The 17,504-nt window shown below is 45.1% G+C and overlaps 1 protein-coding gene across 1 annotated transcript; it reads right to left on the bottom strand.

Moving 5' to 3' along the window:
* Nucleotides 1-16,340: 16,340 nt before the first annotated feature.
* LOC134389348 (U6 snRNA-associated Sm-like protein LSm3) lies at nucleotides 16,341-16,938 on the bottom strand. The gene has a single exon (XM_063112895.1). It carries the CDS (start codon nucleotides 16,933-16,935, stop codon nucleotides 16,627-16,629), a length of 309 nt encoding a protein of 102 aa, XP_062968965.1. The 5' UTR covers nucleotides 16,936-16,938; the 3' UTR covers nucleotides 16,341-16,626.
* Between the last annotated feature and the right edge of the window lie 566 nt (nucleotides 16,939-17,504).

The following is a 17,504-nucleotide window of genomic DNA, read 5'->3' on the forward strand; positions in this document are numbered from 1 at the left end:
CTAACCACTGAGCTTACCGTCCAGCCCTCCGGTCTTCTGTGCGTGTGTGGGGTGTGTGTGTCCTGCTTTGTCCTTCGGCGGCTGGCCGGTACAGTGATCGCGCCCTGGACCTTGGTGTTAGCAGCACCGCGCTCTAACCACTGAGTAACCGGCCAGCCCTCCGGTCTTCTGTGCGTGTGTGGTGTGTGTGTGTGTGTGTACGTGTGTGTCTTGCTTTGTCTTTTGGTTGTGTGTGTGTGCGCGCACGTGTGTGTGTCCTGCTTTGTCCTTCGGCGGCTGGCCGGTACAGTGATCGCGCCCTGGACCTTGGTGTTAGCAGCACCGCGCTCTAACCACTGAGTAACCGGCCAGCCCTCCGGTCTTCTGTGCGTGTGTGGGGTGTGTGTGTCCTGCTTTGTCCTTCGGCGGCTGGCCGGTACAGTGATCGCGCCCTGGACCTTGGTGTTAGCAGCACCGCGCTCTAACCACTGAGTAACCGGCCAGCCCTCCGCTTTTCTCTTCATTCACGTTAGGTTACTGTTTTGCCAGCACAAACTGCCTGTCTTGCGTGAGGCTCTCCTGGCCGCTCACCGCACGCTCTGCCTCCATTTTCTTGTCTGCACAATGGACACGGGAAACCTACTTTTGAGTGGTGTTGTCAGCACCACACTCACCCAGTGAGCGAACCGGCCATCCCTACATGGGATCCAAACCCGCGGCCTTGGTGTTGTCAGCACCGCACTCTCCCGAGTGAGCCACGGGCCGGCCCCGTGACATATGATTTTTAAAGTACTTAAAACACTTACAATCATAAGCATCGCTACTACTTAGGGTGTGCTAACACCGTGTGTCAGTATCACTATCCTGAAAACTCCATCATATTGATAAGGGAACTGGGTCTCCAAGGAGGATAGTAATCAGGCCAAGGCAGCACATGGGTAACTGGTGAATGGAAAGTTCGAACCCAGGGCTGGGCTTCTTCCTGCAGAGCTACCTGTTTCCCAGGGAAGTTCTAAAGTTATTTTCCAGTTCATTCATCCTGGGGTTTCTCTTGTTACCCGCCCGCCTCCCCAAAAGCTCATCCTTGACTTGTCTATGGTGTAAATATTTAATCCTTGGTGTTTAAAGCCCCGCTGAGAGTTTGTTCTTTATTTACCTCTCTGTCTTCTGCCTTGGGACTGGCTAGACTCTGGTCCCTTTAGCCACGTGTGATAGCTGGCCTGCAAGATGGCCTCATGGTCCTCATCTCCTGGTCTTCCCATCTTTTGAGAGTTCTCTCCCACATTGAATCAGAAGTGGTCTGTGGGACCAAAAGGCTATGGCAGAAGTGATGGTGTGCAACCTCCAGACTAGGTCATAAAAGGCACTGAGGCGCCTGCCTTTTAGGATCTCTGGGATCACTCACTCTAGGATCAAGCAGCTCTTCGGAGAGGCCCACGTAGCCAGCAGCTGAGGTCTACCGCCATGGGAGGGAGGCACCTTGGACGTGAGTCTTCCAGTCTCCATCAGGTCTTCAGAGGATGCAGCTCAGGTTGACAGTCTGACTGCAAATTCACAAGAGACCCCAAACTAAAATAGCATCCCCAAATCACATCACACCCATGAGAGATAATAGATGATCATTGTTACTTGAAGCCACTAAGTTTTGGAGTTATTTGTTACACAGCACCTGATAGCTAATACACTATGTTTCACAAAGGATGCTTGCTCTTCCACAAAACTCCCCGGAGCTATGGTGCTGGGGACACCAGCGTTGCCTGAGTTCTTTGGCTGGGCTCTTCTCAGCCAAAGTTGCCATGTTGGCTTTGAGCAGCCAAGGGGAAGCTGCCCAGCCCTGGAAGAGCAGACTGCCTCCTGGAGGACAAGCTGACGATAGTCCACGGTGACAAGAACCTTCTGAAGACAAACAGGAGGAGAAACACCTCCGGCTGGGCACAAAAAGGGCTCCGGGTAGATTTAGCAAAGCCCTCCTGCAGGAGGCAGTGTTTGATTAGGTCCTTGACATATGTAGATAGAAGGCGGTGGCGTGCTCTGTGAAGGTTCAGCTTAAGCAGATGCTTGGAAGTGGGAACTCGTGTGAGCTGCAAGTGTTTTAGATGAATTGGCTTCAGCCTGGAAGCAATGGGGAAGTGTGCAAGGGGCTGTTTGTCAGTATGCTTTGTTTTCTTTTCTCAAATTAATGCACATTTGTTCATAGTAGCTCTGCTAACCTTTCCAGAAGGTACCAGGCACTGCACTGTTCCCATACATCCCAATCCCAGGACGTAGGCACCAAAGAAGAGTCCTCGTCTAAGGTCATTCACTTACTCAAGGTCGCGGAGCGCCTGAGCAGCAAACCCAGACACGGAACAGCCAGACTGTCAGGAGCTACTACACTGTGATGGTTGATATTAGGTGTCAACTTGACTAGATTAAGGAATACCTAGAAACCTGTAAAGCATTATTTTGGGTGTGTCTGTGAGGGTGTTTCCAGAGGAGATTAGCATGAGGGCCTGAGTGGACTGGGTGGGAAAGACCCGCCCTCAGCATGGGTGGCACCATCCAATCACTGGGAGCCTGGAAAGAGCACAAACAGAAAAAGGTAAATCTCTTGTGCTGGAGTTGGGAGACACTCTTCTCTCTTATCTGTGGACATCAGAACTGCAGGCTCTTCACACTTCGGGTTCCAAGACTTACACCAGCAGCACCTGGCTCTCAGGCTTTTGGCTTCAGTCTGAGAATCACGCCATTGGCTTTCCTGGTTCTGAGGCTTCTGGACTTGGATTGAACCACGCTACCAGCATCCTGTTTGCAGACGGCCTGTCGTGGGACTTCTCAGCCTTCATAGTCGCATGAGCCAATTCCCCTAATAAATCCCCTCTCATGTCTATATACATATCCTACTGGTTCTGTCTCACTGGAGAATGCTGACTAATGCAGTCACTATTGTTTACAGGAGAACCCACTTAAAATTAATTTCACCATCTCATGGTCATGGAGGGAGGTGTACACTGAGCAGATGGAAAACAGAAGAGAAGTGTACCCACCTGAAAAAGATCATCTACAAAACTCCTACTGCCCACGTCACATATAATGGTGAAAGATGGACTGTCCTGCACCTCATATCAGTGGCAAGACAAGGATGCCCCTCCCTCCACCTTGAGTCAACATCAAACTGAAGGTTCTAGCCAGTGCAATAAGGCAAGAAAAAAAAAAGGTACATAGATTTTAAAGGAAGAAGTAAAACTGTCTTTATCCATAGGTGACATGATCTTGGACACAGAAAACACTACAGAATCTGGGCTTGCTGGTTAGCTGAGTTGGTTAGACACGAAGGTCCAGGATTCCATCCCTGTACCAGCCCCCCACCCCAGCCCAAAAAAAGGGGAAGAAAGAAAATACAATACTACCAAATCTTTAAAAAGCTACTAGAACTGATAAGTGAATTTAACACTTGCAGGATACAAAGGCAATACATACAAAAACCGATACATATACATATATTTTGGGTGAGTTTACATATATATACACATACACATTCTTATCAATAGCAATTCTATATACTGGCAATAACTGTTGGACATAGAAAATTTTTTAAAAATATCATTTAGAAAAGCACCTGGGGAAAAAAGGGTCTCTTTTAGTCCTGATAATAACCATGGTATTAGTTTCCTGGGGCTGCCATAATAAATTAACACAAATTAGGTAGCTTAAAATAGCAGAAATTTATCTTCTCACCATTCTGGGGGCCAGCAAGTCAGATTCAGGTATGGCAGGCTACACTCCCTCTGGAGCGTCTGGGGAGGGTCCTTCCTGCCTCTACCAGTTTCTGGTGGTGGCCAGCAGTCCTTGGCTTGTGGCCACACTCCTCCAGTCTCTGCCTCTGTGGCTGCGTGACCTCCCACCTGTCTCTGTGTCTGTCCCCCTCTGCATTTCTAGGTCCAATCTCTCTCTTATAAAGATACATGTGATAACATTGGGCCCAGGAGCCACTCCTCTCAAAATCCTTAACTTAGTCTTATTGCAAAGATCCATTTTCCAAATAAAGTCACACTCACAGGTTCCAGGAATCAGGACATGGACTGATCTCTTTTTTCTGAAGGGCTGTCATCCAGCCCACCACCACCACGTAAAGTCGGGTCCATTTCTGTTCATTCCACAGGGGAGAAAACGGAGGCTCAGAGAGGGAAAGTCACTTCCCCAAGATCACACAGCCAGGCAGTGTCAGGGCTGGGGTTAGAACCCAGACGACCTCAGTCTAATGCCCCTGCAAACACGCAAACATGTTTTCCCACAAATGGCATAAATTCCAAGTTGCGTTCTGCAATTCCTCCCACGTGTGTTCATCTGAATCTTCCTCATTTAGTCCACCGCTGACAGATGCACCAATGTGTATTTAAATGAACAGAGAAGACTTTTTAAAATCGGGAGCTGATCCCATCAGATTTGAGCTCTAGGCTGGGGGTTTGAGTCCGAGATCTGTGAGTTCCCTAAACCTGTGTGCAAAATTGGTAGGGGTGTGTGCATTTTTGCTGAGAAGGATGCCTGAGTTGGATCAGATTCTCAAATGACCCATAGCAGGGTGACTGGTGTGGCACTGGGGGATAGGAGACAAGCCTACACTAGCATATCAGCAAGCTCTAATCAGACCATGGATTAGCGCCAAATTCCTTTTGAGAAGGAAATCATAAAGATCAGAACAGAAACCTATGAAAACAGAATAATGAATGGAGAAAAATCAGTAAAACAAAAAACATGTTCTTTGAAAAGATTGATAAATTTGATAAAACTCTGGCTACATTGACCAGAAAAGAATGATCACCAACATCAGCAGAGGAAAAGGAAAAGTGCTTCTATAGACCCCACAGATAAGGGATTAAATACTAGGAAGAGCTCTCTGCCTGTAAATTCAGCATCTTAGCTGAAATGGACAGGTGTCTTGAGGGACATGAAAATTAAACCCACTCAAGAAGAAATAGAAAATCTGCATGGTATTCCATTGAAAAAATTGAGATTTTTTTTTTTTTTTTTTTTTTTAAAGATGACCGGTAAGGGGATCTTAACCCTTGACTTGGTGTTGTCAGCACCACACTCAGCCAGTGAGTGAACCAGCCATCCGTACATGGGATCCGAACCCGGGGCCTTGGTGTTATCAGCACCGCACTCTACCGAGTGAGCCACGGGCCGGCCCCCAAAATTGAGATTTTTTATGAAAAACCTTTCAGCAAAGAAAACTCAGGCCCAGATGGTTTCACTGGTGAATTTCCACCAAACGTCCGTTCTAAACAATTTCTCCTAGAAAACAGAAAAGGCGGGAACACTTCCCAACTCAAATTCCTTTTGGTATGTTCTAACTATTTTCCTGACTGACCACTGACTTATGGCCAAACTTCTTGGAATCTGGGGAGATGTGTAACAATCTTGGTATCTGTAGGCCCCACTGCTCTTCACAGAGTCCCCACCCCACTCCTGATGTGCAGGACACACGGAAGTGACTCAGGAAATGTTTGGTGGCCATTACAGAGAGAATCGTTGAAGGTGGAGTCTCAGCTCAAATGCCACCTCCTCCTAGAAGCCCTCCTGGTCATTCCCTCGAATGCCTGAATTGAGGTGTGCTGTGAGCTACACACTGGACTTCAAAACCTTAGTATAGACAAAACTTTGATAGTGATTGCATGTTGGAGATGATAAAATTTTGGATATGTTAGGCTAAAAGAAATATTAAAATTAACTGCTTCCTACCTTCTAGGACGGGTATCATCAAAAATATGGACAATAACAAGTATTAGTGAGGACATGGAGAAAGCAGAGCTCTCGGATAAATAATGCAGCCACTTTGGAAAGCACAGTTAAAGGGTCAGACACAGAGGGCTGGCTGGTTAGCTCAGGTAATAAGAGCATGGTGTTGTAACACCAAAGTCAAAGGTTCGGATCCCTCTACTAGCCAGACACCAAAATAAATAAATAAAAGGTTAAACAGAGTTTCCATATGGCCCAGCAGCTCCACTTCTAGATACATGCCCAAGAGAACTGGAAATATGTTCACAAAGAAACTTATCCATGAATGTTCATAGCAGCATTATTCGCAAAGTCAAAAAGTGGAAACAGCCCAAATGTGCATCAGTAACTGAGTGGACAGACACAGTGTGGTCCATCCACACGCTGGAACATCACTCAGCCATGAACAGGAATGAGGCTCTGACACACTCTGCCACGTGGATGGACCTTGAACACATCATGCTCAGTGACAGATGTCAGACACGCAAGGCCACACAGTGTGTGACTCCATTTACATGAAATGTCCAGAAGAGGCCGATCCACAGAGACAGGAAATGGACTCGTGGTTGTCTGGACTGAGGGAGGGGATGGGTGTGACTGTAAATGGACATAGGGCTGCTTGGGGGTGACAAAATGTTCTAAAATCCTCCTTTACTCCTCCCTCACAGGTGAGCCCACTGAGGCTTGCAGAGGGCGAGCCACCCGCCCAGGTCCACATTCCACGTCCCTGGTAGAACTGGGACCCACCCCCCAAGTGCCCAGCCCAGGGGCCCCCAAGACTCTCTTGAGGATGCTGGCTGTGTCTGTTCGGGTGACGCAGGGCCTGGGGTTCATAGCAAGCCATCCAGGCCAGCACAGAACCAGATCACAGGGTGCTTCCCAGCATCACGGGACCTGAGACCCCGGGGCTGCTCTAAGCCTCTGAGGACACCCTCTCTCTCCCAGCCCTTTGCCAACAGAAACCCTCTGCTGGGTGGGGGTGTCTTGGCCTCTGGCTTCCCATTTCTCAAAATGGGACCACGTGTCATCGCTATAGGACGCCATCGGTAGTGAGATGATGTATTATTTTATGAGTCACCACGGAAGAAAAGCCTCAGCAGCCGACGACGATGCTCTGGACCGAAAGAGGCAGCCTGACCTACAGGATGGTAAACCGAAAAATGATCATCATAATAAGAATAGGTGATATTTATGTCTATTTCCGTAGCACTGGAAGAAATGTTTTCTCTGCATTCTCTTATCCTCACCAGCCTGCAGGTTCTGTTAAGGACCCCAGGGTACTTGGGGGGGAGTAGGTTATAGATGGGATCTCAGGTTATAGGTGGGAGCCCCAAGTAATAGTGGGGGTCCCAGGTTCCAGGTGGAGGCCCAGGTTATAGATGGGGGCCTCAGCTGGCCCCTCCCAGGGCTCAGGCCTTGCTCCCCATCTTTTCCTCTGCGCTCCGTCCTTCTATCATTTCTCCCGCCCACCCATGACCTCCCCGCACCCACACATGCTTGTACCCAGCCTGTGGTGAAGGGGCTGAAGTACCGTGCCTGTCCCCAGACCCACTCACCCGCAGCAGCCCCCATTGCTGACCTCAGCTTCCCCTAGCTCTGATAGCGAGACCCCCACCCACCCCCACCCTGCTGAGAACTGCCGACGGGTCCTCCTGGCCTCTCTGTCTTGCCACAGACACCGGTGTCCTGGATCTCCTCCTACTTGGTCAGTCTCTTAAAAGTCAGGAAAAAACAAAAGAAAACAAAAAGTAGCAGGGTTCTTGACTGCAGAACACCCCCTCATCTATGGGCCCAGCTCAGCCCCGCACGCAGCAGAGAGGGGTCAAGTTCCTGGCCACCTCGCCCTACAGCAGTCAGAGGGGCCATTCCTAATCGTGGTCAGCCCCTGCCCCGAATCCCGACACTGTGGCCCCATTTGGGTCAAAATGTGGACAGAAAAGGAGCTGGCCGTCCATGTGGACCCCTGAGGCCACTAGGGGGAGGGCGCGGACCATGGCTTAGGCTCCCTGGGTCCCGATGTACGTGCATGTGTGTGAGTGCATGTGACACGCTCGGGACCACAGGGTGCCAGATCCACACGCTGTCTCTTGCAGTGGTGACACTTTTGATCGCTGCCGCTGACACCCTTTGTCAGACATGGTTACAGATAGGGCAGGGATGCTGGGCCTCACATGCCCAAAGCCCCCACCATTCACTGTACACCAGGGTCTCCCCCTCAGCACTGTGGACATTGGGGCTGGATCCTTCTCTGTGGTGGGGCGTCCTGGGCACTGGAGGTGCTGAGCAGCATCCCTGGCCACCCACTCCATGCCAGGAGCACCCCCAGTCATGACAACCACAAATATCCCCAGACACAGCCCTGTGTCCCCTGTGGGCAGAATCTCCGCCAGGTGAGAACCTCCAGGCTAGAGATACAACTTAAGAGGTTGACGGATGAAAGGATACAATGTCTAGGATTTAGCTGCAAAATAATCCAAGCTGTGGTGTGCAAGCTGAAGGATGTGGGAGGAAGTGTCCTGATATATTGCTGCTTGCATTTTTAGTTTTAAGTAAGGTAAGGGGTGGGTTGAACAGTGCCCACCCCTCAAAAAAACCTACGTCCACATCCAAATTTCTGGACACTGTGAATGGGACTGTAGACCTTGGTGTTACAACGCCACACTCTAACCCTAAATCCAACTCAGGGGTCCTTATAAGAGACACACAGGGGAGAGCTCTGTTGGTTAGAGCATGGTTGGTAACACCAAGGTCCTGGGTTTGGATCACCATAATGACCAGCCACCACAAAACAGAAGAAAAGACACTCACAAAGGGAAGATTTGACAGTAGAGGAGAAGGCAGACACAGAGGCACAGACTGGAGAGATGTGACGCGGCCACAGGCCAAGAGACGCCTGGAGCCCCAGAAGCTGGAAGGGGCAGGAAGTAGCCTTCCCTGGAGCCTCGGGCAGGAGCACAGCCCTGCCACACCTGGATCTCAGAGTCTGGGTTGCCCTAGGATGGAATCGCTGGGTCATATGGTAATTCCATGTTTAACGTTTTGAGGAACCGCCAGATTGTTTTCCAAAGAGGCTGCCCCACTTGGCATTCCTGCCAGTGATGTTTTAGTGTTTTGTCTGCTTTGGCGGCTGGTCAGTATGGGGATCCGAACCTTTGGCCTTGGCGTTACAACACTGCACTCTCCAAGTTAGCAGATCAGCTAGCCCTGCAGCACGTGAGTTTTGAAAGCATCACGCACACGCTAAAATGGGTGGGTGATGCATGGAGGGGAATGGGTGGTTAGATAAACAATACAGTAAAACGTTAATCATAGGAACTGGGTGTTGGGTTTTTGCCATCAAATCCTTTCAATTCTTCTGTGTGTTTGAAAATGTCCCTAATAAAATATTGGAAAAGAATAACCCAGGGGTCGAATAGAGATGAAAGAAAACTGGCTGAGAATTGATATTGGTTGAAAATGGATGGGGGTTCTGAATAATGTGTTCTACCTTCTACTTTAAATAGATTTACAAGGGACTGGACCCCCTGCCCACAACCAGGCACACCACCAGCACCAGGGAGCATGGCAAAAACATCACCTCCATGTGGGTGGTCCACCACAGCCACCACAGTAACCACGGCTGCCATGAAAGCGGCTAGATGCCACAGCCACGACGCAGACGGTCTGCCAACCACTGGAGTGCACTGACACAAGGAGAGTCACCAGCAGAAATAAAGAAGAGGATGACTCTCTCCACAAAGCCCATTCCAGAGTGACAGAAGAAGCATCTGCTCTATGATAACATTGGGGAACTGATCACATCTCTCAGCATTGAACAGATCATCTAGGCAGCAAATCAACAGAGTAACCATTATTCTTTGAGAGGGAGAGAAGAAGTCTAGGGTAATTAGACGGGGGAGGGAGAGGGGAGAGGGGGATGGGGAGAGACTGGATGAGGGGCATAAAGAATAAGTATGATTTGTAACAATATACATACTAGTAATAATGATTTGATCCACATATGTCAACATTGAATCCCCAAAACATGTATAATTAATTATGATTCAAAAAAAACCAAAGAAAACAAAAATAACTCAAAAGTTAAAATAAATAGGTTTACAATACTCTGGGGCAGCTGGCTGGTTACTCAGTGGTTAGAGTGTGGTGCCAATAACACCAAATCCCAGGGTTCTATCCCTGTACTGGCCAGCTGCCAAAAACATAAAATACTCATGGCAGACAGTTTGGAGATACATTAGCACACACGTTAGGGTGGCTACTATTAAAACAGATCAATGCATTTTTATTTATTTATTTATTTATTTATTTATTTAATTTATAAAGGAAAGAGGTTTATTTGGCTTACGATTCTGGGACAGCTGCATCTGGCACGGGCCTCAGGCTGCTTCTACTCATAGTGGAAAGTGGCAGCAGCTGGCGAGTACAAGCAGGTCACATGGCAAGAGGAAGCAAGAGAGAGAGAAGGTGCCAGGGTCTTTTTAAGCAATGAGCTCTCACGGGAACTAATAGAGCAAGAACTCACTCATTAATCCCTCCTCCCCCAGGGAGAGCATTAATCCATTCATGAGGGATCCACCCCCGTGACTCAATCAGTTTCCAACACTGCCACATTGGAGATGAGATTTCCACGTGAGTTTTGGAGGGGACAACACATACGAACTCCATCATTCTGCCCCTGGCCCCCTAAAACTCATGTCACTCTCACATACAAAATACAATCATTCTATCCCAACAGTCCCAAAAGTCTTAGCTTGTTCCAGCACCAACTTAAAAGTCCTAAGTCATTACTAAAAGACAGAGATTGCCAGCCAAGAATACTCTACCCTGCAAGGCTATCCTTCCGAAATGAAGGGCAAATAGTATATTTCTCAGACAATCAAAGACTGCAGGAGTTCACCACCACACGACCACCCTTACAAGAAATTCTCAAGGGAGTACTGGGTTCGTTTCCTGAAAAATAACTACCACTGCCATAAAAACCCAAGAAAAATCAAAACCCACTAGTATAATAAGAATGGCATTCATGAAGAGAAAACAAACAAAGAAAAAAGGCTATCTACAACCCAAGGAACCAACAAATACAGAAAACAAACAGTAAATCAGAAAGCAAGGAACAAAAGACACCTAAGACAACCAAACAATAATCAATAAAATGCTAGGAATAAATCAACACTTTTCAATAACAACTCTTAATGTAAAAGGCTTAAATTCCCCAATCAAAAGACACAGACTGGCTGGCTGGATTAAAAAGGAGGACCCAACTATATGCTGCCTTCAAGAGACCCACCTCACCCATAAAGACTCACATAGACTAACAGTGAAGGGATGGAAAAAGATTTACCATGCAAACAGAAATGAAAAATGAGCTGGAGTAGCTATTCTTATATCTGATAAAACAGACTTTAAACTAAAAACCATAAAAAGAGACAATGAGGGACACTACATAATGATAAAAGGATTGATCCGTCAAGAAGACATAACAATCATAAATATATACACACCCAATGTTGGAGCAGCCAGATTTATAAAACAAACTCTATTAGACCTAAAGAAGGAAATAGACACTAATACCATAATAGCAGGGGACCTGAACACCCCACTGTCAATATTGGACAGATCATCTAGGCAAAGAATCAGCAGAGAAACACAAGATCTAAACAACATTCTAGACCAATTGGACTTGGCAGATATCTACAGAACATTCCATCCAACAACCTCAGAATATTCATTCTTCTCATCAGAACATGGATCATTCTCCAGGATAGATCACATACTAGGTCACAAATCAATTCTCAACAAATTCAAAAATACTGGAATTATCCCATGTATTTTCTCAGACCACAACGGATTAAAACTAGAAATCAATAACAAATGAAATTCTGGAAACTATACAAACACATGGAAATTAAACAGCATTCTACTTAATGACATATGGGTCCAAGAAGAAATCAAGCAGGAAATCAAAAAATTTATTGAAACTAATGAAAATAATGATACATCATACCAAAACCTGTGGGATACTGCAAAAGCAGTACTAAGGGGGAAATTTATTGCATTAAATGCTCACCTCAGGGCCGGCCCGTGGCTCTCTCGGGAGAGTGCGGTGCTGATAACACCAAGGCCCCGGGTTCGGATCCCATATACGGATGGCCGGTTCGCTCACTGGCTGAGTGTGGTGCTGACTACACCAAGTCAAGGGTTAAGATCCCCTTACCGGTCATCTTTAAAAAAAAAAAAAAAAAAAAAAAAAAATGCTCACCTCAGAAGAATGGAAAGATGGCAAGTGAACCACCTAACATTTCACCTTAAAGAACTAGAAAAACAAGAACAATCCAAACCTAAAGTTAGTAGACGGAAAGAAACCATTAAGATCAGAGCAGAACTTAATGAAATTGAAACCCAAAAAACAATACGAAAGATCATTGAATCAAAAAGTTGGTTTTTTGAAAAGATAAATAAAATTGACAAACCATTAGCATGGCTAACAAAAAAAGAAGAGAGAAGATTCAAATAACAAAAAATAGAAATGAAAAAGGTGATATTACAACAGATTCATCTGAAATACAAGGAATCATTCGAGACTACTATAAACAACTATATGCCAACAAATTTGAAAATCTGGAGGAAATGGATAAATTTCTGGACACACACAAGCTCCCAAGACTGAGCCATGAAGACGCAGAAAATCTGAACAGACCAATAACAATAAAGGAGATTGAAGCAGTTATCAGAAGGCTCCCAACAAAGAAAAGCCCAGGACCAGATGGATTTACAGCAGAATTTTACCAAACATTCTAAGAGGAATTGACACGGATTCTTTACAAACTATTCCAAAAGATTGAAACGGACGCAAATCTCCCAAACTCATTCTATGAAGCAAACATCATCCTGATACCAAAACCAGGTAAAGATATAACCAAAAAAGAAAACTACTGGCCAATATCCTTGATGAATATGGATGCAAAAATCCTCACTAAAATACTAGCAAACAGAATACAGCAACACATACATAAAATTATTCACCACGATCAAGTGGGATTCATCCCAGGGATGCAAGGTTGGTTCAACATATGAAAATCAATAAATGTGATACACCTATTAATAAAATCAAACACAAGGACCATATGATCATCTCTATAGATGCTGAAAAAGCATTTGATAAAATTTAACATTCATTCATGACAAAGACCCTCTATAAGTTAGGTATAGATGGAAAGTATCTCAACATAATTAAAGCCATATATGATAAACCCACTGCCAATATCATCCTAAATGGGGAAAAGCTGAAAGCTTTTCCTTTAAGAACAGGAACTAGACAAGGATGCCCACTCTCACCACTCCTGTTCAACATTGTGTTGGAAGTACTAGCCAGAGCAATCAGAGAAGAGAAGGAAATAAAGTGCATCAGATTGGAAAAGATGAAGTCAAACTGTCCCTGTTTGCAGATGTCATGATCCTATATATTGAACAGCCTAAAGCCTCTACAAAAAAACTCTTGGAGTTGATAAATGATTTCAGCACAGTAGCAGGATACAAAATCAACACACAAAAATCAGTAGCATTTCTGTTCTCCAATAGTGCACATGCAGAAAGGGAAATCAAGAAAGCTTGCCCACTTACAATAGCCACCAAAAAAATAAAATACTTAGGAATTGAGTTAACCAAGGATGTGAAAAATCTCTATAATGAGAACTACAAACCACTGCTGAGAGAAATTAGAGAGGATACAAGAAGATGGAAAGATATCCCATGCTCTTGGATTGGAAGAATCAACATAGTGAAAATGTCCATACTACCCAAAGTGATATACAAATTCAATGCAATCCCCATCAAAATTACAATGACCTTTTTCTCAGAAATGGAAAGAACTATCCAGACATTTATATGGAATAACAAAAGACCACACATAGCCAAAGCAACGCTGAGCAAAAAAAATAAAGATGGAGGCATAACACTACCTGACTTTAAACTATACTACAAAGCTATAATAACCAAAACAGTATGGTACTGGCATAAAAACAGACACACTGATCAATGGAATAGAATAGAGAATCCAGAAATAAACCCACACACCTACAGCCGTCTGATCTTTGACGAAGGCACCAAGCCTATACACTGGGGAAGAGACTGCCTCTTTAGCAAATGGTACTGGGATAACTGGATATCAATATGCAGGAGAATGAAACTAGACCATACCTTTCACCACACACTAAAGTCAACTGAACATGGATTAAAAAATTAAATATACACCCTAAAACAATAAAACTTCTTAAGGAAAACATAGGAGAAACACTTCAGGAAGTAGGGCTGGACACAGACTTCATGAATATGACCCCAAAAGCACGGGCAACCAAAGGAAAAATAAACAAATGGGATTATATCAAACTAAAGAGCTCCTGCACAGCAAAAGAAACAATTAACAGAGTTAAAAGACAACCAACAGAGTGGGAGAAAATATTTGCAAAATATACATCTGACAAAGGATTAATATCCAGAATATACAAGGAACTCAAACAACTTTACAAGAAAAAAACAAGCAACCCAATTAAAAAATGGGCGAAAGAGCTAAGTAAGCATTTCTCTAAGGAAGATATACAAATGGCCAACAGACATATGAAAAAATGCTCACCATCACTCAGCATTTGGGATATGCAAATCAAAACTACACTGAGATACCATCTCACCCCAGTTAGGATGGCTAAAATCCAAAAGACTCTGAACGATAAATGCTGGCAAGGTTGCGGAGAAAAAGGAACTCTCATACATTGTTGGTGGGACTGCAAAATGGTACAGCCTCTGTGAAAAATGGTATGGAGGTTCCTCAAACAATTGCAGATAGATCTACCATATGACCCAGCTATCCCACTGCTGAGAATATACCCAGAGGAATGGAAATCATCATGTCGAAGGTATAACTGTTCCCCAATGTTCATCGCAGCACTCTTTACAATAGCTAAGAATTGGAACCAGCCCAAATGTCCATCATCAGATGAGTGGATACGGAAAATGTGGTATCTCTACACAATGGAATACTACTCAGGTATAAAAAAGAATGAAATACTCCCATTTACAACGACATGAATGGACCTAGAGAGAATTATATTAAGTGAAACAAGTCAGGCACAGAAAGAGAAATACCACATGTTCTCACTTATTGGTGGGAGCTAAAAATATTTATTTTGGCAGCTGGCTGGTATGGGGTTCCGAACCCTTGACCTTGGTGTTACAAGGCTGCACTCTAACCAACTAAGTTAAACGGCCAGCCGGAGCTAAAAATAAATAAATAAATTCACACATACACAAACACACAAAAAATGGGGGGGGCGGGGAGAAGATATAACAATTACAATTCCTTGAAGTTGACACGACAAGCGAACAGAAAGGACATTGTTGGGTGGGAGGGGGAGAGGGAGGAGGGAGGGGGGTTTCAGTAATGGGCCACAATAATCAACCACATTGTATATCGACAAAATAAAATTTTAAAAAAATAAATAAAATAGAAGTCCTAAGTCCAAAGTCTCCTCTGAGACCAAAAGCAAAAGTCCTTCCAGCTTTGAACCTGTAAAAGTCAAAACCAAATTTATCTACTGCCAAGAAACAATGGTGGAACAGACATTGGGCACACATTCCCATTCCAAAAGGGAGCAATAGGCCAGAAGAAAGGAAAAACAGACCCCAAACAAGTCCAAAACCCAGCAGGGCAGACATTATGTCTTAAAGCTCCAAAATAATGTTCTTTGACTCCAAGTCCTGCATCCTACGCACAATTGGGCATCTGGGCCCCCAAAGCATCAGGCAGTCTCATTTCCACAGCTCTGCCAGGTGTAGCCCATTGGGCTGCGCTGGTGTCTGCAACTTTTCCAGGCCAGTGTTCCTCTCTGGTAGCTCCATAAGTCTGGGTTTTCCATGGTGGTCCTGTTGCCTTGGCTCTACTAGACATTTCCCTGGTGGGGGCTCCCTGTGGGTGCTCCAACCCCACTTTCCTGCTCAGCATTGCTCTAGTAGATGGCCTCAGCAGTGGCTCCGCCCCTGCAGCAGGTCTCTGTCTGGGCTTCCAGGCTTTTCCATACATCCTCTGAAAGCTGGGTGGAGGCTGCCATGCCTCCACTGCTCTCACGTCCTGCCGGCCTGCAGACTTAACACATCGTGGAGGCCACCGACGTTTTGGGCCTCTACTCTCTAGGGCTGCTGCATGAACCACCATTTGGGGCTGCTCCAGCTGGAGCAGCTGGGATGCAGGGAGCAGGTTCCCAAGGGCAGCTGAGCGCCAGGTCTGTCTTCCAGGATAACTCAGTCCTTCTAGGCCTCAGGGCCTGTGATGGGTGGGGCACCCTTCCAGACTTCTCAAATGCCTTTAGGGCATTTTTTCATTGTCCTGGTTATTAGCATCTGGCTGCCTCACCACCAAGATAATGTCTTTAGCAACCAGTTTATCTGCTTCACCCTTGCATTGTTCTCCAGCTCTCTGCTTCTTTACAGCATGGCCAGGCTGCAAAGTTTCCAAATCTTTATGCCCTACTTCTTTTTTAAATTCTGGCTTTATTTTTTTTTTTTTTTTTTTTTTTTTTAAAAATCGAAAAGGAAACATCAAATTTAATTTAAGAAAAAAAAAAAATCAGAAATTGCTTGTAAGAACAATGAAGCAAACCAACTCCTGAAAAAGAGTTTTGCATCTTGGTGCTCACGTTCATTGCAATGGTTGGAGAAAAACAAAAATGCCATTTAGTTCAAGAAGTTCTAAGTTATCTGCAAATCGACCCATTTCAGGAATGAGAATCCTTGGGTTATTTCTCAATATTAAAACATATGCAGGTTTGTCTTTTGAATGTTTTGTACATTTAAAGAGGCAACTGTACAAAGTCTCCTTTTTCCCATACAGGATAGATTGTTTCAGCCAACTCTCAACGGAGGAGCAACTAGCACAACACCATCTCCACGGACAAAGAGCATCGGAATATTCCGTTTCGTTGATTTATATATCTCCTCATACGTTTCTTCATCAATTTCTATAGTTGTCACAGTTTCTTCCACATCTCCCAATATCATATTTAAATGCTGATCATAAGCATGTAATCTGCCTCGAAGCTCTCGGTCGTTTCTCATTTTCACATAAATTCGCTCATCCAGGCTGAGCCTGATGAGATCCAGGGGCTCCTCTACGGTGTTGGTAGTTTGTTGCTGGTCCACGTCGTCCGCCATGTTTCAAACCTAAATTCTGGCTTTATGTTATGCTTTTGCTGCCACAACTCAGAGTTAGCTGTTAGAAGTAGCCATGCAGCATTCTTAATGCTTTGCTGCTTAAAAATTTCTTTGGCCAAATGCTCTGGTTTACAACTCTTAAGTTCCAACTTCCACAAAGTCTAAGGGCATGGACACAATGCAGCCAGGTTCCTTACTACGGTGTAGCAAGGGTGATCTTTTATCCAATTCCCAATAAGTTCTTCATTCCTATCTGAGACCTCATCATCCACATGGCCTTTACGGCCCACATTTCTGTCAGCATTCTGCTCGCCACTACATAAGTCTCTAAGGCATTCCAAACTTTCCCTTGTCTTTTTCTCTTCTTCTAAGTCCTCCATACTCCTCCAACCTTTGCCCATTACCCAGTTCCAAAGCTTCATCCACATTTTCAAGTAGCTGTATAGCAACACCCCACTTCTGGTATCAATTTTCTGTTTTAGTCTGTTTTGTGTTGCTATAACAGAAACATCTGAGACTGGGTAGTTTATAAAGGAAAGAGGTTTATTTGGCTTACAATTCTGGGACAG

The sequence above is a fragment of the Cynocephalus volans genome, chromosome 10 (assembly GCF_027409185.1).
Source record: "Cynocephalus volans isolate mCynVol1 chromosome 10, mCynVol1.pri, whole genome shotgun sequence".
NCBI classification, from domain to species: domain Eukaryota; kingdom Metazoa; phylum Chordata; class Mammalia; order Dermoptera; family Cynocephalidae; genus Cynocephalus; species Cynocephalus volans.